Here is a 24,221-nt window from a genome sequence, read left to right as displayed (position 1 = left end):
ACTATCGTGGAACTAGAAAATCGTTCATAAGAATAGGTGCAATATACCAATTAGGGGAACATAAATGATTCGAAAGACCTGATCTCATCTCTCTTCATATTTTCTAACCAAATCTATATTTTCTTACTCAATCTTTATTTTATGTTATTTAATTTTATGCAATCAAATAAAATCTAAACAAAATAATTTATACATCCTAAATATTTACTTTATTTCTAAATTGAGATTAACACAGTCCTTGTAAGAACGATATTTTTTATTACTTCGATACGTTTTTAGTACACTTGCTAAAAATTCTATCAAATTTTTTGTGAATAATTGTATGCTTGTGAGGTTAAGTTATTGCAATGTAACTTCCCCTTATTTACCAAGAATTGAATGTAGCATTGTTGATTACTGTAATGTACATACTTTTCTTGGCAGATGTTCCTATTATCCTCACAAAAAGACATTCTCTCTTTATATGAACTATACACATTTAGACATACACAGGTATATCTAATGATAATGCCTTTTTTATACGAGAGTGAAAAAAAAAATTAATTATCAACCTTAAAATTTAAAATAGATGGTTGAGATTTCTCATTTAAAAAATCCATGCATGTGCCTTTACCTAGTATATCCGTATCCTCCCAAAGTTCCAAACACGGACTCATTGACATTAGAGTTCTGCTCTTCACCATGCACATTTTACTCGCACCCTGCAGCCATGCCAAAAATGTCCTTGCGCTAGTTAAGTCACGCAGCGTGACTTAACTCACGCACCTCACAAGCTCTGCGTGACTTAAGTCACGCACCACTGAGTCTATGCGCGAGTTAACTTGCGCAAGTTGCCCGGTGGTAGAAACTGAAGCACAAACGTTTCTTGGACAATAGTCAATGGTTTTGATTGGATTTTACACGTTTTTCTTACGTTTTTCACACGTTTTTGGACCTTATTAAGTGCCATATACCTTATACCACCTATAAAAACTCTCACATACTTCCTCTTTTCCTCACATTTTCTCCTCCCACTCTCTCCCCCTCTTTCTCTTCTTCTTCTTTGCTTCTTTAGTTTCTAGGCTTTTTTATACCCCTTTAGGTAAATACCGGTGGCTTTTGGGGGAAATAGTGGTCTGTTAAGTTGGGGAAAAGACATCATCCCTTGAGATAAAATTAGGTTTGTTTCCTTTTACTCCTAAAATCTTTTTACCGTGGGTAGAAAGAATCAATATGGGGGTATAAAAGGAACCAAATTTAAATTTAACTCAAGGGATCTTGATGTCGTTTTCCCCAACAGGAAGGATCACTATTTTCCCCAAGAGCTATTGGCATATACCGAAGAGGGTAAAATATATGTATTATATAATGTAATGTTTGAATCATATTAATAAAATGAAAGTTATTTTTATTAATTTTGTTTTTTATTTGTATTTATTTTTCGCATTTATTTTATGTTTATGCTTATGTATTGAATAAATAAAATCGATTTTATTTTCTAATTTTGCATTTAATGAATAAATAAATTAGAATGAAAATTGAATTAGTATAAAATCGAATTTATTTTAAGTGCATAAATAATTTAGAATAAAATAAAATAAAATAGAATTTATATTTAGACTTAGCGCCATATTGACTAAATAAAATAATTTATTGAATCATATTGAATAAATAAATAAAAAAGTAGGCACTTTGCGCCACTTAACATGCGCACAAATTTACACTTGCGCTAGTTAACTAGAGTAGGATTATTTTGGACATGACGGCAGGGTGCGAGCGAAATGTGCTGGGTGAAGAGGAGAATTCTTGACATTACCGTGTGCATAGAATGAGAAACGGCCACATCCAATAAGTTTACTTTAAGCCCAATTTAAACATTGATTACTACGTAGTTTAGTGTAATAATACAAGGCCAAATTAACACCAAAAAGCTTTGTTGTATCAGTAACCCAAAAAAGGTTATTTAAAGATGGCGGGAATGGGGATACTCATACAACATAAACAAAACATTAGCAAACATAGTTTGTTGTTATCGCAGGCGGTACGATGAAACCAGAGCTGAGGATATATTGAAGAATGCAAAGAATACATATAGACTAGTAAGACACATGGGTTGTTTAAATGGGGTTTTTAAATCTTAAAAATTCATAATTATTTCTTTCATTCTCACTTGTTATGTCACAGTCTCGACTCTCGAAGCACGACATCAAACACAAGTAGCATCATCTATTTTTAATAATTGTAAGGACCAAATTGTCTTTCTATAATTATTGTTTAAGGTCTCTAATTGTCCATTTTGCGACCATGTTTCATGTTTCAGGTAGAGACCAAGCTGTCTCTATTATTTTCTTCTTCTCGTGAACTAAAAAAAGTTGTTTCTATTTTTCTCAATAACTAAATTGGGTTTTTGATGTTTTTCTTATGAACTAAAATGAGTTTTAATTCTAAAAAATATACAATGGTCCTGCCTATATTAAGCATCAAATCAACCACTAAATTATAATCAATGGGTAACTTAAAAAGCACGAGTCACTTGCTTAGGTCAAATATTTAGCTTCAAACCTACAATTTACATGAAAAAGTGAATGGCTTAATGTGTTTTGTACCCTCTTTATCTTCACCATATAATGTTTATCTCTATAACTTCAAATTTTGTTTCTATATGATGACATCAAAGAGTTTTAGTTGCATGGCTTGGAAAGGGTTTCATAGCGATTCATGCGAAAATAACAAGTTTTTAGGCAAGTATATTTGTGTGATTAATTGTTTAGGTTTTGCAATAACTAATTTAAGCATTGCATTAATTAAATTACTTCCCAGATAGTAATTTAAAGAGGCAAATAATAGGAAAAAAACTTCTCTGATGGTCTAGAATTATGCTTGGAAAGGTTCATATTTATGTAAGCAATGGATTGATTAAAGAGTTATGCTTGAAGAGCTAAAAATGGAATTGAAAATATAAATTTTAAAGCAATTTCTTAATTTACTTCATGTGATATCAAAGGAACTGTACCGTACACTATTAAAGTGACAAATAACAGGGGAAAAAAAACTTCTCAGATAGTCTAGAACCATCTAACTACAGTTGAAATTTGATATCTATTCATAGTTCAAACATAATTCAAGGATGAATGATTACAACTTCCAAGTGTTAATTTAATTAGTGGATGGTGTGTGATACTTTCCATATACATTTTTTTCCCTTATTCAAAGAGCACATGTTGTTCCAAGGTGCATTTAATGTTTAAACCATATATAAATCATAAATGGCTAGCTTTGGTAATGAGCATCTTGTTCTGTAATATATATTCTTCTGCTTTATCTTATAGTTTAAAGATGGTCAGGTTAGCTTGCAATGCAAGCCTATTGCCAACTGTTCCATCAAACTTTGTAGTTCTTATAGTTTCCTTCATTCTTTTGTTGCTTTGTAGTTCATTCTTTTATTTTATCTTTTGATGTAAAAATAGCTTATACATCACCACTTATATGAAAAGCGCTTATGTCATAAGCGCTTAATTAAGTTGTTACATAGAGCTTAATGAGATTTGCTAACTCAAACTGGTGAACTTTATTCAACTGTTTCATTGTGGTTTTTATAAGGTGTAAGCAACAGAGGTTTTTCACGTGGACAATGTTGGCCAAGGCTAGCTTGGACGGAGATATTACTGCAACTGAGATGACAGGGTCAACAAATCATCATCATCTACCAGTTTCAGGTCATGAAAATGGCCAAGAAATGGCTGACATGCGCCAAGATTCCAAGAAGAACAAGGTGAAGGATCAAAGCAAGAAAACAGTACCCTTTTACAAGCTTTTCTCATTTGCAGACTCTTGGGATTATTTATTGATGTTTGTTGGGACTATCGGTGCTGTTGGGAATGGAGTCTCTATGCCTTTACTGACTATAATTATTGGAGATGCTATTGATGCTTTTGGAGGAAATGTTAACACCAACCAAGTAGTTCATCTAGTTTCCAAGGTAACAAACAACTAGCTCCCCTTCAACCGGAATTGATTTTATTTTTTAGGGGAACAATTTGGTTTTCAAACTCTCTTGTTTTCATTTAATAATTCTCCATGGTTCATTTCATGCTCAGGTGTCTCTCAAGTTTGCAATCATGGGTGCAGGCGCCTTTTTTGCAGCGTTTCTGCGTAAGCATGCCAATTTTCTTTCGTAGTATAATTCAACTTGCTATAACTAGAAAATTATATATATAGTTTACCTTAAGATTAAAATAACGAGAGTTACTTATGCATGAAATCTTGCAGAGGTGGCATGTTGGATGGTCACCGGGGAGAGACAAGCTGCAAGAATACGGGCCTTATACCTCAAAGCAATTTTAAGGCAAGATATAAGCTTCTTTGACAGGGAAACAAACAGTGTTGAGGTTGTTGGAAGAATATCAGGTGACACAGTTCTTATTCAAGATGCCATGGGAGAGAAGGTATTTCTATTAATGCATAATCATTTGATCTAACTATGATAACAAGTTTTAAGGATAATAGCTTATTCTTCCTTTTTTGGGTGATATCTTCTCAGGTAGGAAAATTCATACAGTATGTGTCATCTTTTTTAGGAGGTTTAGTTGTTGCATTCATCAAGGGTTGGCTTCTAAGCCTTGTCCTTCTATCTTCTCTTCCTCTTCTTGTCCTCTCTGGTTCCATAATGAGCTTTGCTTTCGCAAAGATGGCATCCCGAGGACAAGCAGCATATTCTGAAGCAGCAACTATAGTAGACCGGATAATTGGTTCAATTCGAACAGTACGCCAATCTACATAAAGAACCTTTTACTATTTTTTATTCCTTTTCATATCTTTAGCTAACACAATTACTCGAATACGCAAGGTTGCATCATTTACTGGTGAGAAGCAGGCCATAACTCAATACAATCAATCATTAACTAAATCTTACATAATTGGACTGCAAGAGGGATTGGCTATTGGTTTAGGCCTCGGCTTGGTTCGTTTATTTGTTTATTGTAGTTATGCTTTGGCTGTATGGTTTGGAGGGAAGATGATATTAGCGAAAGGTTATACAGGAGGGGAAGTCATAAGTGTATTTTTTGCAGTACTGACAGGTTCCTTGTAAGTTAAGTTAGTTTCTGCTATATATATCATCTACACCGTGTGTCCATACATTATTACATATCTTAAAATTTATAACCTGTGGAATTCTGGTGTCTCTGATATTTATTTATCTGTCATTGTTAGTGCGATGTGAAATTGTATTTTCTGGTCGGCCTAGTTATCTGATACTGGCTTTATAGGGACGGTCATCTCTGGTTTTTCCAAACAAAATACACTTACATATATCACTTTCTCTGAGCTAATTTTATTTTCCAGGTCTCTAGGACAGGCATCTCCGAGCTTAACTGCATTTGCTGCTGGACAAGCTGCCGCCATTAAAATGTTTGAGATAATAAAGAGGCAGCCAAATATTGATGCTTATGACACTGCTGGTAGGCAGCTGGATGATATTTCTGGAGATATAGAACTTAGGGAAGTTTGCTTTGGTTATCCTTCAAGGCCAAATGAAATGATATTCGATGCACTTTCTATTTCAATATCAAGTGGCACTACCGCGGCTTTGGTAGGACAAAGTGGGAGTGGGAAATCGACGGTTATTAGTTTGATAGAGAGATTTTATGATCCACAGGGTGGTGAAATTCTCATTGACAATATCAACCTCAAAGAATTTCAACTGAAATGGATCAGACAAAAAATAGGCTTAGTCAGTCAGGAACCAGTTCTCTTTACTTGTAGCATTAAAGAGAACATTGCCTATGGTAAGGATGGAGCAACAGATGAAGAAATCAGAGCTGCAACAGAACTAGCTAAAGCTGCTATCTTCATTGATAAGTTTCCCCATGTGAGATCTCAACATCAGTTTCAAATTATACAATACTGGAGACCATTTTTTAGTATATGTTTGTTCATTACATGTTATGTACCTTTTACCTTATTAGTTCATGAAAATTATTAATTTAGGGACTTGACACGATGGTTGGCGAACATGGAGCTCAACTTTCTGGAGGCCAAAAGCAAAGAATAGCTATAGCAAGAGCAATTCTGAAAGATCCAAGAATTCTACTCCTAGATGAAGCAACAAGTGCCCTTGACGCAGAGTCGGAAAGAGTGGTACAAGAGACGCTAGAAAGAATTATGATAAACCGAACAATGATCATTGTAGCCCACCGCCTAAGCACAATAAGGAATGCTGATATCATTGCCGTTATTCACCAAGGAAAAGTAGTAGAAAAAGGTATACTGCAGTAATTTTCTTAAAAGTAGTAGAAAAATGAAACTCAGTATGGCAATTTGCTTAGTTTTCCTTGACACTTGCAATGAAGCATTCATATATCTTCTAACTGGTTATTAGGTACACATGATGAGCTCACCAATGATCCTGATGGAGCTTATAGTCAGCTCATTAGGCTGCAAGAAATTAAAAAGGATTCATCAGAACAGCATGGTGCTAATGACTCAGATAAGCTAGAAACATTTGTAGAATCTGGAAGAGAGTCTAGGCCTACCGCACTAGAAGGAGTGTCTGAATTTCTTCCTTCAGCAGCAGCATCACATAAAAGTAAGACTCCAGATGTCCCATTTCTTCGTCTCGCTTATCTTAACAAGCCTGAAATCCCGGCGCTACTCATTGGGACTCTAGCAGCAGCAGTAATTGGAGCAATGCAACCTATTCTGGGACTTTTAGTCTCCAAGATGATAAATACATTCTTTGAGCCTGCAGATGAACTTCGTAAAGATGTGAATTTTTGGGCATTAATGTTTGTGTTCTTTAGTGTGGCTTCATTCGTTTTTCAGCCGTTAAGGTCCTACTTTTTTGCTGTTGCTGGTTCTAAGTTGATAAAAAGGATCCGGTTAATGTGCTTTGAGAAAATAATTCACATGGAAGTAGGATGGTTTGATAAAGCTGAGAATTCAAGTGGTGCACTTGGTGCAAGGCTGTCAACCGATGCTGCTTCGATTCGAACTTTGGTTGGGGATGCACTCGGTTTGCTAGTTCAAGATATTGCCACTGTAATTACAGCCTTGGTAATTGGCTTTGAGACTAGCTGGCAGCTTTCTCTCATCATTCTTGTTTTGCTACCTCTACTGTTAGTAAATGGACATTTACAAATCAAATCCATGCAAGGATTCAGCACAGATGCAAGGGTTTGTGCCTTATACACACAAATGTGATTCAATTCTCGTCTCAAAGCATGTCTAAATTTATTTAGTACATATTTTGCTTTATATATTTAATTAGTACTAATCTCCATTTGACATGATGTTACTATGCTCTATATATGTTTGACAGAAACAGTATGAGGAAGCAAGTCAAGTAGCGAATGATGCAGTAGGGAATATCAGAACAGTTTCCGCTTTCTGTGCTGAAGAGAAGGTGATGGAGTTATACCAAAAGAAATGTGTAGTACCAGTACAGACAGGAAAAAGGCAGGGTATAGTTAGTGGAGTTGGTTTTGGCTTATCAATCTTCTTTATGTTCTGTGTTTATGCATGCAGTTTTTATGCTGGAGCACAACTTGTTAAGAATGGCAAAACCTCAATATCAGATGTTTTTCAAGTAAGTTATTGTCCAAACTTGGATGCTATGTCACATATAGAGGACAAAGTTCAGAATTGTCCAAATTTAAGTTTTTTACTTATGTCAATTGTTACTTACAAAGCATAAGCTAATTCTAAAACAGATTAATATGTTTTTCAAAAAAAATATATACAAAGCAACAAGGATTTATAAGAGTTGAATTCATCACATTGTTCTAGCATCAAGCATTTAATTTCCTAATTTTCAGGTGTTTTTCTCTCTCACAATGGCAGCCGTCGCAATAGCTCAATCTGGATTCATGGCTGTAGGAGCTAGTAAAGCAAAAAGCTCTGTTGCTTCTATATTTGCTATTCTTGATCAGGAATCAAAAATAGACTCTAGTGAAGAATCAGGAATGACATTGGAAGATGTGAAGGGAGATATTGAGTTCCATCATGTCACTTTCAAGTATCCAACTAGACCTGATGTTCATATATTCAAAGATCTTTCTTTGACCATTCATTCAGGACAGGTAACTTAAAAAATTATGTATTAGGTTAATGCTTTAATTCTCACAAGAACTCACTATCAAACAATCCATCTATTGAAAATCAGACAGTTGCTCTAGTAGGTGAAAGTGGAAGTGGAAAGTCAACAGTGATATCATTGCTGCAAAGATTTTATGATCCAGATTCTGGTCAGATTAAACTGGATGGAACAGAAATCCAAAAGCTACAACTTAGATGGTTTAGGCAGCAAATGGGCCTGGTAACCCAGGAGCCTGTGCTGTTCAATGACACCGTGCGAGCCAACATTGCGTATGGAAAAGGTGGCAATGCAACTGAGGCTGAAATTATAGCTGCAGCAAAACTTGCAAATGCTCATAAGTTCATTAGCAGTTTGCAGCAGGTAAATAAATACACACAATCTATGATAAATACCAACTCAAATACAAACATCGGACACGATAGTGACACTAATACGTAAACACTCTTGTAATAGTTTAAGAAATTAAAGTGATTGAATGTAACCATGTCGGTGTCAGACACTACACATGTCACTAAACACGTCATCGATCTGAAGTCATATTCAATGTCTGTGTGACTATTTCATAGTTTGCAACAAACATGTGAATTCCAATATTTCAAATAACTAGCTATTTGTGTAGCATGGCTTATGAGGTTCTGAATTGTTGAAAAACAACATATGCAGGGGTATGACACAATAGTAGGGGAGAGAGGGATACAACTTTCTGGAGGACAGAAGCAACGTGTGGCAATTGCAAGAGCCATAGTTAAGAATCCAAGAATATTACTACTAGATGAAGCCACAAGTGCACTTGATGCTGAGTCTGAAAAAGTGGTTCATGATGCACTTGATAGATTGAGGGTGGACAGAACCACCATTGTGGTGGCTCATAGACTATCTACCATAAAGGGTTCAAATTCAATTGCAGTGGTTAAAAATGGAGTGATTGAAGAGAAAGGAAAGCATGAAACGTTGCTCAACAAGAGTGGTACCTATGCTTCTTTAGTAGCACTGCACACGACTAGCACAACAAAGGGTGGTACCTATTGCAATAGAATTTAAGTGATTTTTTTAATTTAAGATTTGAATAATTTTATATAAATACAACAGTTCAAATAAAAGGTATAATTGAAAAATTATATACTTCCTCTGGTCATATTTATAAGCAAAATCTTACATTTTAGGTTATAGAATATTTAATGTATTTGGTATATATATTATATGCTCAATACATTAAGTATTCAATAAATCTAAAAAGTTATGTTTTGCTTATAAATGTGACCGGAAGGAGTACACCAATTCTTTTTGGAGTACACCAATTCGAATCTTTCTTATAATTAAGTCTCGATAAAATAAGCTTTAAAGTCTAAACCAACAAAGTTGCAGACGATATGTAAATTCTAGAGGACATTTTTGTTTTGACAAATTCTAGAGGACATTTAAAAACTTAGAAAACGTTATCCATGAACATTAAAGAACTAAAGACTTTTTTTTTGTAAACATCTTAAAATTGGTTGTACATCAATTTTTCCAAAGTGACATCAAACTCAATTAATTGCGGCCAGGCTAGTTGAACTAGTCCATTAGTCGTCATTAAATAAAAATTTCCCCTAAAAAAACAACAAAAAATTGATAGTTTAATGGGAAAAAATCCTTTGAAAAAAAGGAGAAAAATCAAAGTGCAAAATTCAAAATTATACATAATCTTTTGAATTTTAAAAGTTGCGCCTTATTTTTCTTTAAGCTAGCAGCCTTGGGGCATGACGGTTCTGATTTTTTGTGGTGGGATGCTATATTTGTAAGCCTTTTCGGTGACTTTTTTAGAGATTGTTGTAATCTTCTGAGTTTTTGCTTTTGTTAGATTTATTTTGTTTGTTCTGTTTGGGAGTTTTAGTCTAATACCCCTTCTTGTATTTTTTATTTTTTTTAACAATATTTATGAGTGATTGACAGAGGATGAGGGGATATAAAGAGTGTCAACATAGTTAGGATGTTTTACCGTCTTTGTGATGTCATGACGCTCTTGATTTTAGAAAAAAATAAGTATATTGTGTCGTTTTCTTTTTTTAGAAAAAGTATATATTGTATCATTGTTGAATTTAAATATACTCCATTTACATGTTTTGGGATCTCCTAAATAAGGAAGACCATTGGATCAAATTCTTTAACTTAGAAATTTATGATTGATTTATTGAAACCTCTCCGCTAATAATATTGGGTAGTCTATAGACTACTTTTTTTGAACTCGTCATTTAAAGCTTTTGAAGATATATTTTTATTTTTTTAAGAGCTTTTGAAAAGATCGTAAATTCTTAACTTACTCACTCACATTTTTTTTTTTGAAAAAGCCAAAAAGTGTCATAGAGACTACAACAGGAATCAAGAGTTACAACAAAACAACCAACCCAACAGAGCTACATCAGCCTATACCCAAACACACAAGAGGGCATGACCACCACTGCTGAGTACCAAACACAAAAGTAGCTTTTTTAGCTTTCAACCAAGCTAAGGACAACATCTTGACCTTGTCTAACAAACGGGGAATGAGAGTTATTACATTATTAAACAGACGATTATTTCGCTCGTTCCACACAACCCGGGCACAGAGAAGCCAAATAAGTTGCATAAAAGAACGTCTAGACTTAGCACCACCTGTCAAATAAGTAAACTGAAGAAAATGGTCGGATATATTATCAGCATCCACCCCCGAGCAACCAATCCAATCACGTACCACATGCCAAAGCGAACCAAAAGTGTTACACAACAAAAAGAGATGTTGGGCCGTTTTCCGGATGACCGCAACCAGCGACACATAAGGACATGTCATTCGATAACACCCGTCGAGCAATCAAATTAGTCTTTGTCGGTAAACGATCCCGGAGGAGTCTCCAAGCAAAAACTGAAATCTTCAAGGGAACCTGTTTGTGCCACACCAGCTCCGCATCAGTAGCCGCACCAGAGTGGTCCTGAGAGGTTAGCACATGATAAGAACCACTAACAGTGTATCCATCTGACGGAGCAGGAAGCCAAACCCATCTATCTGAAACATTCAGAAACAAGAGAACATCAAGAAGTAAAGCCCTACACTCCGCCAACAACTCCTCCTCCCACTGCCACAAACTACGTCTCCACCTCCACATAACCCCCCGCTGCTCCGGATCAACAGAGAACAAGTCTGCCACATACATGAACTTATTCTCTGTTAACTCAAACAGTCTACGAAAACGGACACAAAAAGGAACATCCCCTAACCACCTATCAAACCAAAACAATGTGTCAGCTCCATCTCCAACCCTCCTAGCCACATGATCAACAAACCAGCCGCACTCTCCATCACCATCACTACCCCTAGCCACATGAACTTACTCACTCACATTTGAATGCAAAGTTGATATGAATATAGGCATTATGTGTTTCTTAAAATAATAATAATAATAATAATAATAATAATAATAAGGATTTTGTTAACCATTGTCTTCAGGCTTCGCACACGAGACTTTCCATGTCTTCGCGTTCCTCGTCAACTGCAGGTTGTGATATGCATTGGCAAAGGTCGATCCCTGGTCGTCTCAAGTGTAATATAGATGCTTCCTTTTCGCAATCCATGAATCCTATATGCATTGATATATGTGTGCACGACGATGATGAATCTTTTGTTCTAACCAAAACAATGAGTTTCTCTCCTTTATGCTCTCTTCCTGTTGGTGAAGCTTTAGGTTTGTTTAATACTATAGAATGGTTAAGTGATATGTCGATGGACAATGTAGACTTTGTGGTGGATTTGAAAACAACCAATGACGTTTTTCACTCCAACGGACCTAATGTTCCAGAATTTGATCATATTATATCAGGATGCCAGAGACTCATTCATGCATAGTTCACAAACTCTCGGGTGGAGTTCAACAAGCAACAATCAAATGCTCATGCTTTAGTTGGAGAAGCGTGTTATCAGCTAGTCCTACTATTTATTTTCATATCTCGCGTTGTATTCCTAATATTATTATTAATGAAATGCTATAAAAAAGTTGTTAAAAAATAAAAATATATAAAACTACATAATTGATTGTCCTGTTTTGTCAAAAAATATAAAAAAAATCAGGGGAGTAAGGAAAATAATTGATTGTCCTGTTTTTGATTGCTTTTACTTATACTACTAAAATTCTGATTCACACCGTGATTTCGCAGTAAGCGGCATGACTTAGGATATAATATTCAAATCAATAATTGCACAATAATTGAACTGTGGAGTCAACCTAACTTGATGTTTTCAAACAAGAATCGAAACATACATGCAGTAATAATAGCATTAGCTGATGGACAATTTTGAATTGATAGAACTTATACGAACATAGTACTATTAAGTTATAGAATATGACATACAAATACTACTCATCTAAGTTCCTCTGCAGCGAGTTATCACCATTTAAATAAGTTTCAGAGCAAAAAACTTGTCACGCTCCAATTCTTAATGCCGCCATCTAAGTTCATTGCCTATTTCAAATTTTCAAACCCTGCACATGAAAAAATACCATATTTAAGTACCTAACTAGAAAAATATTGTAGTTTTCATAAACTTTTTAACTTTTAGTAATTTTCAATCCTCTCGTTTTCACAATTTCATTTAAACAATTAACAAGTCCACCGTTCAACATTTGATTTTTCAACAACTAACCAACTTGTGATGTGGAGTAGTTAAATTAATTAATATCTCACCAAAACACAACCAACACGGAATTAGTATAATAAGAAAGAGAAAGTATTGATCATATGAATAATAATAATAATAATATAACTTACTGTTGGAATTCAATGTTAATCAAAGATGAAGAAACATTTGCAATGATCTGAAAGGCAGTGGTGGAAAGAACCATGGAAGTATCATCCGATGAAGGCCTAGAAACAGAAGATTGTGCTCTATCAACAATCTTAATCTGAATGGTTTGACCAGGAATACAAGTCCTAGGAACAGCTGCACTTATACATCTCACCTCATACAACCTCCCACACGCTGCACCATTGTCCCATATGCCTTCTCCAGCTGAACCAAACATGTTGCTCGATGGAAATTGTGACGCATCTCCCCCAAAACACGCCGTCGCTGTCTTGTCACGTTCCACAAAGCACAACAAATTTGTTATTTAATTATGAGCTAATTTATTTTCAAGCGTACATCCTCTACCGTTGTTTCACTTGCATCGATCAGTGGTAAGAACCGTTGAGTTTCGAGAGAAAGATTATTCTCTTTTTAAATCTAACGGTTCCTACAACTGATACACGTACCGGCCAAGGATGCTGCTATTGTTGAGTTGAGGCATAGGAGGGGGCACTTACGTAAAAAGGGAGGGCTGTAATGGGAAGCAGTGCCAACGTCAGCTTGAGAGAAGTGAATGAACAGTATTGAGAGGAGGAGGATGATGATTAGGTATTGGAAGGAAAGATATTGAGACTTGAACATGATTGCTGCATAAAGTACAAATTAACTAACTAATTCAAGAAACTATGAGGCAAAATTAGTTTATTTATTACATACTGTTTAGCCAAAGTCAACGCGGAAAAATCTATGGTCTCTGCTTGGCCCTTTAAACATGCCTATCAATACTGTTACATAGAGACTCATCAAAAATCAAAATAATACTATTGTTCTATCGAGTTTCTAGAGTATTTTATGGGTTAATTGTAGAATTTGATTAAATATTCGTTGACTAATAATAGAATATATTGCTATGCTCTCGATAAAAAAATATACTACTAGTATATTGGTGGTATCTAAGAACAAATACTTTTTTCTGAGAGGAAGAACAAACACTTATTCATAGGGAATCAAATATTACTTTTTGAAAACGAAAAAAGAAAGAATATAAAAGTGTATAAACATGTTGCACAAAAAAAGCAGAAAGGAAAAGCGATATTAATCTAAAAAGTTATTCTTATATTGTGGTTTAGGCTTTGGGGAGTCGTAAGTATAGATGAACCAAATGGATTTGGTTTGATTTTTTTTTTTTTTTTCAAACAATAAGTTGGTTTGATTTGGTTCATTTCAATTGTAACTTTTAACGATTTAACAAACTTATATATTCAAAAATCCTTGTTTTTATTTTTTGTCAATAGCCCTAGAGCTCACACAATTTAATTGTGGAGTGTCCGGGATTCGAACCCTGGCTCTTGCATATAAAATGCAATATCCCTACCAATTGAGTTAAGCTCAGGGGATAAAAAAAAATCCTTGTTTTTAACTAACACTATAATTTTTATACTATTAAAATTAGTAAGTAAACTACGATGAAAAAAAGTTAAAATCGATTAAAAAATACATTAGTGCAATATAGTTTTTAAGATAATATGAAATTAAACAAATAATTATAAAATATACTCCATGGTTCTTTTTAAGATAACATGACTTTTTAGTTTGTAAAAAAAATGATTTTTTAGGTTCATTGAACAAATAATTATAAAATATACTCCAAGCTTTGATTTATCAATGGTTCTATTCCTATGCCTCATGATGATGATTTGAATCGTGCTGCTTGGGAACGTTGCAATCACCTTGTTCAATCTTGGCTCATCAATTCAGTTTCTGATTCCATCGCGCAAACCATTGTTTTCTGTGATACTGCACTTGAGGTTTGGCTTGACTTGAAAGAACGTTTCTTTAAAATTGATCGCATTCGCATTGCAAATATGCGTTCTTCAATCAACAATCTCAAACAGGGTGCAAAATCTGTCTTGGATTACTTCACTGAAATGAAGTCCCTTTGGGAAAAGTTATCTTCACATAGACCAATTCCCAATTGTTCTTGTATTCATCCTTGCCGTTGTGTTGCATCTAGAGTTGCTAAGACACTCATGAATGAAGACCAAATCGTGCAATTTCTAACTGGTTTAAATGACCAATTTCTGGTGGTTAGAACTCAAGTTCTCCTATACTTGATCAAAGTTTATTCTTTGGTTGTTCAAGAAGAGAGTAACAATGCTTCTCTTCATTAAGTGTTTTTGAATATTCTTCTGGTCAAATCAATGCCACTGACATAAGGAAATCTCAAGGGCGTGGTAAATGTTTTTATGGTAACAAACCAACTAGATTCTGACCTTTTGTAACCGTACAAATCATACTGTGGATTTTTGTTACATGAAGCATGGATACCCTAATGTCAATAAGCCTTCACCTCATGCTAATACTGCTTGTCAAGAAGATTCAGAAAATGGTGCAATGTCTTCTTCTGGTTCAGGTGCTTCTGCAAGTTCTCCTTCTGCTGGTTTTTCTCAATAGCAACTAGCTCAACTCGTGTCCATGTTACAACAATGAAATTTAGTTGTTTCAGCAACCCCTCCTTCACAAGCTACTTCCAATCAAAAATGTCCTCTAGGAAACTGTGTGAATCCTTCACAAGCTACTATCAAATTTAGTTGTTCATGGTTTGAATTTCAATAAAAAAATTCAAACAAATTAAATGTGTTAAGATCCTCTTGATTTAGTTTAATTGTTTTTCATGTTTTGATTAAAATTGAACTAAAACAATCAAAGACGATCTTCATTGTTTTTGGAATTAATTTCACCTTATTTAAAATTGATCACTTGAAATCTAAACTATTATACCCTGCTTGTAGCAAAGTCGTGATTTAAAGGTAGCACTTGGGTGATATATAATTGATGATATTAACCGATTACAATGTCACAAGTGGCATTTTACTCTCTCTTTCATAAAAATTGTGACATTGTGATTGATCGGTGTAAACAATATCACAAATTCTATATTATTCAAGTGTCATCCCTAATTTAACTCCAATTCTAACAACAACAACAAAAAAAAAGTAACAATTAACTATCACCATTGACAGTTAAAAAAATCTAAAAAAGTTGTCCCTTTATGTAATTCCAAAAACAAATTCATGGATGCCCTCGTCGGTTTGTGGCAGTGGAATCAAATTATGGGTCCCTTCATTTGTTATTATTTCCACACTTACGAACAGACAGGCAAGGTCCAAATTATGGGTCTCTGATGCCGGCCACCGCCGTTGGTGTTACCCGTTGGCACGTAGGAGTTAGCAAATCCATTTTTTTAATTATAAATAAATAAATATTCAAAGCTTTTATTGACGTGATAAATTATTCAAACTTAAACTTCATTTTTCTTTTCTTCTCTCTTCTAACCTCTATCTCTTTTTGATCATAGGCTTAATTTGCAGTTTTGATCCCCTTATTTTTATCATTTTGTGAAATTAATCCCTCTATTTTAATATTTGATAATTTTGGTCTCTCTATCAAATATTTTGTACAGAATATTGTGATATGATATATTTTAAATGAAGTTTTCAAGAAAATTTTGTTACAATTTCATCGATGTTGATCTTTTTACATCTTCAAATTATATTCCACGACATTTAAAATTTATCTCATCATATTTTTATAGTTCAAAATATGATGGAGGGACCAAAACTGTCAAATTTTAAAATAGGAAAATCAATTCTATAAAATGATGAAAATAAAGGGATCAAAACTGTAATTAAATCTTCATTATATATTTCATTTTTTAATGAAGAGAGTGTATAAGACTGAAAGACCAAAGAATCTTTGCCAAAGAGAGAGAATTAGAAGAGAATGAAAGAAAAATGAGCGAGAAGATCCAAGATTTGATTTTTTGGAAATTTTATTCAAATCCTAATAGTTAGTAATTACTAAAATAAATAATAAATGTAAAATTATGTTTGTTGTCTGTTAATTTCATATGATAATTTAATCTTTTATTTTTTTTAAATAATTTTGAACTTTGGTTCATATTTGAATATGAATTTCAAACCTTATATATCGAGTAAATAGTCAATTACCCCCCTGAAATTGTAACTTTCGTCAAAAACCCCCCTGAATTTTGTAAAATGTCAAAAATCCCCCTGAAATTGTCAAGCGTCTGTCAATTACCCCCCTCCGTTAATTTCCTCCATCCAACATGCTGATGTGGCCGTTAACTGCCACGTGGCACTGACACATGGTCAAAAAAGTCATGCCACGTCATAGGGGGGTAATTGACTATATTTATTTTTTTTTGAAAAAAATCTGATTTTTTTTTTGAAAAAAATCTGATTTTTTTTTTAAATGTGATTTTTTTTTTCTTTTCATAATTAACATCTGTGCCATCCACTGAACATGCAAATACCCCCCCTGAAATTAAACATTTATGAGCAAATACCACCCTCAAATTTAAAATTTATGTAGCAAATATCCCCTCAAATTTATAACTTATATGCAAACATCCTTTTCAAATGTAAAACTTATATGAAAATTACACCTTGAATCATAAAACTTTAATGGTTAAGTAAAACTTATTCTTAATCTATAATTTACTATATATCTCTAATAACAATAAAAAAGAAAAAAAAATCACATCTTTAAAATAACATGGAAACAGAGATGCATATGCATCAAAATGTTGTGTTTTGAGAGCAAATAATTGCAGATCCTACAGAAAAAAAAATTAACAAGGATTTGACCAAGACATATATATAATATATGAAGGTAAATTTGGTAGTTATGGCAAAGTGTAATTACAGCGGGAAGTTAAATTTTCTCCAACAACAAAAGTGTAATGGCAATAATTTGTCATCATTTCGAGCAACACCATTAGGCCTTAACAGATAGAGAACTAGTGGTGTGTTCCGTGGGAACCCCTGAAGGAGCATAACTAGAAATATTCCCAAGCTCTTGGCCAAAAAACAATTCTACGTGAGCCTACACACAACCATCCATTCATGCACCAATAACCTCTCCCCCTTTGTTTTATTTTAAAGATGTGATTTTTTTTCTTTTTTATTGTTATTAGAGATATAGTAAATTATAGATTAAGAATAAGTTTTACTTAACCATTAAAGTTTTATGATTCAAGGTGTAATTTGCATATAAGTTTTACATTTGAAGAGGATGTTTGCATATAAGTTATAAATTTGAGGGGATATTTGCTACATAAATTTTAAATTTGAGGGTAGTATTTGCACATAAATGTTTAATTTCAGGGGGTATTTGCATGTACAGTGGGTGGCACAAATGTTAATTATGAAAAAGAAAAAAAATCAGATTTTTTCCAAAAAAAAATAAAATATAGTCAATTACCCCCCTATGACGTGGCATGACTTTTTTGACCATGTGTCAGTGCCACGTGGCAGTTAACGGCCACATCAGCATGTTGGATGGAGGAAATTAACGGAGGGGGATAATTGACAGACGCTTGACAATTTCAGTGGGGTTTTTGACGAAAATTACAATTTCAGGGGGGTAATTGACTATTTACTCCTTATATATCTATAATTTTCTTTCTATGTCAGCTTTTGGTCTTATGTATTAAAAGAAAGAAAACCATAAACTTGACATTTAGATATGAATTTCAAACTTCAAATCTATATTTCAAATTTCAACCCAATTCAATCTAGTTGGGTTAGATTGCTACTGAATATAAGTGAACTGATCAATTAACATATTTAAAAAAAAAAAAAAATATTTACAAGTAAAAATCAAAGACGACAACAAAATGTAACTAAAAAAAAGAGGCGATCAACAAAACATAAACTGAAAAAAACAAAACTTAATTTACACCGGAGGCAGCAAAACTGAGATGGATATGCAAAATTAAAGAAGAATCATGAAGCGCATGGACGTACCTACCTGGTGTGGTCACTTCAAAACTTTATAGCACTCTGCAGTATGAAATTAAAATTGCAGTGATGAGCAGATAAATAACAATTGATCAAAACTGTAATTATTAATTGAGTCTTAAGACTTGAAAAAGGAAGCAATTACTTTACATTGGTGTTTTGTTCATTTTTCATCTAATAAATTCTACTTTCAGGTGAAATTATTGATTTGGATAGCTGGAACACTCCATTTTAGGGATAGCATTCAATCTGATTTGTTTTGTTTTGTACAGACATTTAACGTGATTAATGTGTTTTTATACCGAAAATACAAATCTTTGTTCATAAGTGAAAACAGACAAAAGTAAGCGATTTTGCCAATACGGCAAGATATGTAGATAAAATGGGTTGCTTGAACGATTAATGATTGTAATCTTATCACAAATTTGATTTGGGGTCTTCTTAATATCTTTGTTTGAACTTTTATACGAGCCTGTTTCGTTATTATAAAACTAAAAAACAAAAGTGATAATTATATAAAGTACTAAGATAAACTTTTACTATATTTTTTATCAACAAAAGAAAAAAATACTTTTACTATTTGCTTACAATAACAAAGGGTCGGACTAATCCATTACTATTTGTAGGTCTAAAACGAATTTTAAATTGAGGTATTTTAAATGTGCTGATAAAGAAATACAAAAATTAAGAACATTAAATATGTAATTTTATGTGAGACATGTCATACACTAAATATGAATATCATTCTATATTAGAGTTTGAACCATTGATTCGTCAGGTTGTGAAAGTCTAACTCCTTCCGTTAGACTCAACCCCAATAGCGCATGAATTTCTTTAAACAGTTGATAATATATGTTAAGAAATAATATATGATATAGATATTATTTAGTAATAGTTTTATTTTTATTTTTACGGTAAACACTAGCTTAGCATTTCATAACATAGAGAACATTACAAGCAGATAGCGTTAACATTGAAGGGACATTCCCCAACAATTTTGAAGATCCAGTACAAAAGAAAAATCCTACAAGAGCATGATTTGCAAAACACATAAACTTTGCAGACAAATATGAGAAATTAAACCAAAATTCATAACCTAACAACCCATTCATCAACAGCTTTCATCTTCTAATGCTGATAAAGAAGATGTGAGAATCCAAAGTCTTTTTTCCTATCCAGTTACGGATCATATTTTTGGCTTCATCACGCGCGTTTTGACTAAACTTGGTCTCGGATTTGTTCACTTTATCATGCTGGACAAAAATCAGTTGATAAAAGGCAAAGGTATTGAAGTGGGGAGCATCCTCGTAAAAAACTACACAACTTATGTGCTTTATAGCATCAAAACTCAGTTGTGATACACTTTTGATAACTAAACCTGAACATAAAACACATAACACAATACTACACACATATAACGTAAAATCAACAACAAACACTTGAGCATAAAACAAACAACACAAAGTAGACTAAAATGCAAATCAACCATGGAGGCTTTGGTGGCAAGCGACACAGATCTGGATCCGGCGGCACAAATGCGTTCATGGAAGTGGAGGAAGTGGGTGGAGGTTCAGGTGGTGGCCGCTCAGATGGGGTCAGATCTGTTATGGTTGAGGTTATGTGAGTGTTAGTGGTGGTTGGGATGGTGGTGAGTCTCTCACAGTGGAGGTGGGTAGAGATGGAGGAAGGGTAAAGGGGAAAAACAACCCTCCATAGTAGGGGAGAAAAGGACCTCCATGGTGGAGGAGACAAACCTCCATTTCGGAGGGGGGAGAGACCTCCATGGCGGAGGGGGCGGAGAGCCAGAGATCTTAAGGGGAGAGGCAGTAGCAGCAAGGGTCGGATTTTAGAGAGAAGTGAGAGCTTCTCTCTCTAGGAAGTGTTTACTTATTTAGTAATAGTTAAACCTTGAAACAACGAAGTAATATTAATTCTAACACAATTTTTTTTTTGAAAGAATTCTAACAAAAATATAAATTACTTTTTACTTTTGCATATTTTGGATACATACAAGCGGTCTTAATATATTTTCAACAACTAACATTATACTAATAGAAATTCAAAGAATAAAAAAAAGAATTTTATATACGTATTGTAACATGAACTACAAGTCTACAACTCCCCAATTAACAATCAATTGAGTTAGGCAAAAATATGTTCAAAAAATTTGACTTACGAAAATATATTTAAACCAAAAATGATTTAGAGAACTAATTTAAGCCTTAAAAAATTTGGAAGTCTAATTCCCTTGCTTTAGTGGCAGCCACTTGGATCGATCTTGTAACAAAGATTATTTCTCACTACAGTTAGATTATAATTTCAAAACATTATTTAGTATTAACCTTTCATCCCTAAAAAAAAGTATTAACCTTTCAAAACAAGATCTTGCTTTCTATTCTATCTAATTATTCCAAATTGTCTAATAAAGAAAATTACTTCCATATTACCAGTCACTTTTAACTTTCATAAATCATTGTTTTTCTCCATGTTTTATACTTGAACGTTTAAAAAATGGATGCACGGTTTAGGAGAAAATCTTGTGCGATGACAACCTCAAATAAACTATTGTAGAAGAATAAATATTTTTTTTGAATAAAAGAAGAATAAATATTTAAATGACCTGTATTTTTGAAATAACTAAATTATATGTATTTTTATATGTGTGTTTAAGTAATATTTATTTGGAATTGTTGGAGTTGTGACAAGACAAACATTTTGCTATTTTATGTTCATTTCTCAGTAGAAGTAAAAAGTCGTGTTTGTTTTTTTTGTTACTAAAGTTGTGTTTATGTACTTGACCAAAAAAAAAAAAAGTTGTGTTTATGTCCCTGTCACCTGTCCAAAAAAAAAGTTGTGTTTATGTAGTTTTGAGGTGTATAAAATCGTAATTACATCACCAATTCATTTTTTCCATGAATTACCTCACCGATTCTAGTGTAAGCTAATATATGGACTTGTATTGTACTTAAATTGCAGCAATGAAAGAAATAGAAAGCAACTTGCTAAAAAAAATGAAAACTCTGCTAAATTTATTGGATTGGCTTATCTATTTTTCAAACGGTTACTCTATTTAAATTTTTAAATTTAAATTTTTTGTTTTCTTGTCTTTTGGTTTTGGTCCCTCTATGAATTTTGTTTTTGGTTCCTCTACGAATTTTGTCCTTTTAGTTTTGGTCCATCTACGAATTTTGTATACGTGATATGACTTGCTCTTCCTATTTTGCATCGCAGTACCTTCATCTTCCGTGTTTGAAGAAGGATGCAACAATAGTGCGTCACAGAGGCTTACACCAATCTCACCCGAAAGATATGTTTTGAAGCGTCGCAGAGATTCAATGAATGGTGACCATATTTATAAGGCTTAATTACACTTTTGGTCCTACTATTTTGACCAACTCACGAAAATGGTCATATCTTTTTTAAATCGAACAAAATCGTCCTTAAACTATATGTTTTTTGCAGTTTTAGTCTTATCTCCCTATTTCCAACTCCAGAAATGACAGTTTTGGTCCAACCACCTATGCTCAACCATGAAATAAACAAAGAATAAAACATGTGGGTACAAGGAATCTACTTTATTCAGCACACTAACCTAATTTCCGAGACATGTTACGTACCTGAAACATGTCTTAAAAATTAGGGTTTTTCTTGGTTTGTGTTCTGAACAAAGTAGATTCCTTGTACCCACATGATTTATTCCTTGTTTATTTCATGGTTGAGCATAGGTGGTTGGACTAAAACTGTCATTTATGTGCGTTTCTGGAGTTAGAAATAAGGAGATAGGACTAAAACTGCAAAAAACGTATACTTTAGGGACGATTTTGTTCGATTTAAAAGAGGTAGGACCAATTTCGTGAGTTGGTCAAAATGCAAGGATCAAAAGTGTAATTAAGCCTAGTTATAATAATGGTCAATGTTCAAACTATCAGCATGCCAACTATATGGAGTGCAACGAGAATGTAGAAGACTTTTATATCCCTGACAATAATCACGGTATGTGTTCGCGCATTGAATTTTTTAGTACAACGATTGTCATGGGCGGATCTGAGATTAAATTACTAATGGGGCTAATATTTTTTTGAGGAATGCTAAGGACACTCACTTTTCAACACTCTCTCAAACACTCACTTGCTTATTGGATTAAATGAATGTATATCCCACCATTTTAAGTGGAACCCATTTCCAAAGTGTGAGACCCACCTTCATTTAAACTAATAAGCAAGTGAGTGTTTGAGAGAACGTTGAAAAGAAAGTGTCCTTAGCATTCCTCTATTTTTTTTTTTTTTAAGAAGTAAGACTAAAATTTTGACGAAATAAATTATACCAATAATAACATTTGTATTAAATCGTAACAAATCGTCAATCATCTGTTCCTTGTGTAGTAAAGTTGTTTATATTTTAGTGAATTTAACTTTTTAATTATAATTTAAATGACATCATAAAAATGATAAAATAATTTAAATGAATGTTAAATTCAGAGTAAAATATTTCAATCTAAAAATGGGTCTCCCCTTTATATTTTTTTTTTATAGATTAGATAATGCATGACAGAAGTTGCAAAATCTTAATATATATTCATATATAATTTATGTTGTTTATATTATTATCTAAAAAAATTAAGAAAATTGCAAACGAGGAAAGTTGAACTTGAAAAAATTAAGAAAAATTGGAGAAACTGAGAGTTGAACCTGAGGCATAAAATTAAGAACATTGCAAACGAGGAGAGTTGAACTTGAAAAAATGAACCTGGGACATCCAAGTTCGTACTCAAAAACTTAAAACCCACACCACCAGGCCAAAGCTTTAGAATTGTTTATACCACGAAATAGAAGATATATATTACTTAGCATAGGCTGTGTATATAAAAAAAAAAAAAAAAAACAGGTATGGGCTGGGCTGGGCTGGTATGGCTATTGCCACACCCTGCCCTGCTTAGGTCCGCCCATGACGGCTGTATTTATGTTATATAAATGGTAGGTTTACATTTGAAACAAATCTATATATGTTGGTAGTGGCGGAGATCAACGACGTTGTACATGACGAAACTATGTCATCTGATATTATATTTGAGTTGGATGATAATCAAGATGTGGACATAGATTGTGACGAAAATGGCAAAATAGATGATGTGCCTGATAATGATTATGGTATGCCTTATATAATATCGTTTCAAATATATTTATTAGTTGATTTTGTAGTTCACAAACATTGTACATTTCCGATTAAAAATGGTTGATTTTTGTTATTAACTCAAACATGACAGATGATGAAGTCGGACAAGACGTCTCGGAAAGGTAGTTGAGGAAGCGCCTTCAATAGGTAGTTTGCACGTCGCCAATTTGTTTTCGATCATCTTATAGTACAATTATTTAATGAAGCATAATTGATATAGTTTATTGAACTCTATATAATTGCAGACTATTTTGATGTGGGAGAGCCGCGTTTGTTTGTCGATGAAACTGATTTCATAATTTTTCTTTTCGTCGTGTCTATCACTTCATTTCCATAAGTTATACTCATATGTTATTAT

General features: G+C 33.5%; 3 protein-coding genes across 4 annotated transcripts; 2 read left to right on the top strand and 1 right to left on the bottom strand.

Moving 5' to 3' along the window:
- Nucleotides 1-3,585: 3,585 nt before the first annotated feature.
- Nucleotides 3,586-9,133, top strand: LOC11431520 (ABC transporter B family member 11). The gene is made up of 12 exons (XM_003603399.4): nucleotides 3,586-3,958; nucleotides 4,077-4,131; nucleotides 4,249-4,424; nucleotides 4,520-4,741; nucleotides 4,826-5,064; nucleotides 5,323-5,848; nucleotides 5,968-6,241; nucleotides 6,359-7,152; nucleotides 7,298-7,564; nucleotides 7,794-8,057; nucleotides 8,141-8,434; nucleotides 8,738-9,133. Exons 1-12 carry the CDS (start codon nucleotides 3,611-3,613, stop codon nucleotides 9,113-9,115), a joined length of 3,837 nt encoding a protein of 1,278 aa, XP_003603447.2. The 5' UTR covers nucleotides 3,586-3,610; the 3' UTR covers nucleotides 9,116-9,133.
- Nucleotides 9,134-12,285: 3,152 nt separating this feature from the next.
- On the bottom strand, nucleotides 12,286-18,894 carry LOC11437069 (EG45-like domain containing protein 2). 2 transcript variants are annotated; one of them, XM_003603397.4, is made up of 5 exons: nucleotides 18,842-18,894; nucleotides 18,702-18,733; nucleotides 13,385-13,513; nucleotides 12,851-13,151; nucleotides 12,286-12,564 (listed from the first exon to the last, which is right to left on the bottom strand). In XM_003603397.4, exons 3-5 carry the CDS (start codon nucleotides 13,506-13,508, stop codon nucleotides 12,558-12,560), a joined length of 432 nt encoding a protein of 143 aa, XP_003603445.1. In that variant the 5' UTR covers nucleotides 13,509-13,513; nucleotides 18,702-18,733; nucleotides 18,842-18,894; the 3' UTR covers nucleotides 12,286-12,557. The 2 variants fall into 2 exon arrangements, with proteins under 2 accessions (XP_003603445.1, XP_024633519.1); XM_024777751.2 differs by lacking the exons at nucleotides 18,702-18,733; nucleotides 18,842-18,894 and adding an exon at nucleotides 13,584-13,863.
- LOC112420284 (uncharacterized) lies at nucleotides 14,546-15,320 on the top strand. Its single transcript, XM_024779068.1, has 2 exons — nucleotides 14,546-14,953; nucleotides 15,186-15,320. Exons 1-2 carry the CDS (start codon nucleotides 14,546-14,548, stop codon nucleotides 15,318-15,320), a joined length of 543 nt encoding a protein of 180 aa, XP_024634836.1.
- Nucleotides 18,895-24,221: the final 5,327 nt, after the last annotated feature.

The sequence above is a fragment of the Medicago truncatula genome, chromosome 3 (assembly GCF_003473485.1).
Source record: "Medicago truncatula cultivar Jemalong A17 chromosome 3, MtrunA17r5.0-ANR, whole genome shotgun sequence".
NCBI lineage: Eukaryota > Viridiplantae > Streptophyta > Magnoliopsida > Fabales > Fabaceae > Medicago > Medicago truncatula.
Note: the sequence above shows the minus strand (reverse complement) of the source record. Positions and strands in the feature narration are given on the sequence as shown.

What these genes read in the sequence shown, in the direction of transcription:
- LOC11431520 (XM_003603399.4), top strand. Translation starts at nt 3,611, where the DNA reads ATGTTGGCCAAGGCTAGCTTGGACGGAGATATTACTGCAACTGAGATG. An exon ending in TAGTTCATCTAGTTTCCAAG is followed by an intron (nt 3,959 to 4,076) that starts GTAACAAACAAC and finishes TTTCATGCTCAG; the next exon opens with GTGTCTCTCAAGTTTGCAAT. An exon ending in TGACCATTCATTCAGGACAG is followed by an intron (nt 8,058 to 8,140) that starts GTAACTTAAAAA and finishes ATTGAAAATCAG; the next exon opens with ACAGTTGCTCTAGTAGGTGA.
- LOC11437069 (XM_003603397.4), bottom strand. Translation starts at nt 13,508, where the DNA reads ATGTTCAAGTCTCAATATCTTTCCTTCCAATACCTAATCATCATCCTC. An exon ending in TTACAGCCCTCCCTTTTTAC is followed by an intron (nt 13,152 to 13,384) that starts GTAAGTGCCCCC and finishes GTGACAAGACAG; the next exon opens with CGACGGCGTGTTTTGGGGGA.
- LOC112420284 (XM_024779068.1), top strand. Translation starts at nt 14,546, where the DNA reads ATGCCTCATGATGATGATTTGAATCGTGCTGCTTGGGAACGTTGCAAT. An exon ending in TAAATGACCAATTTCTGGTG is followed by an intron (nt 14,954 to 15,185) that starts GTTAGAACTCAA and finishes TGTTACATGAAG; the next exon opens with CATGGATACCCTAATGTCAA.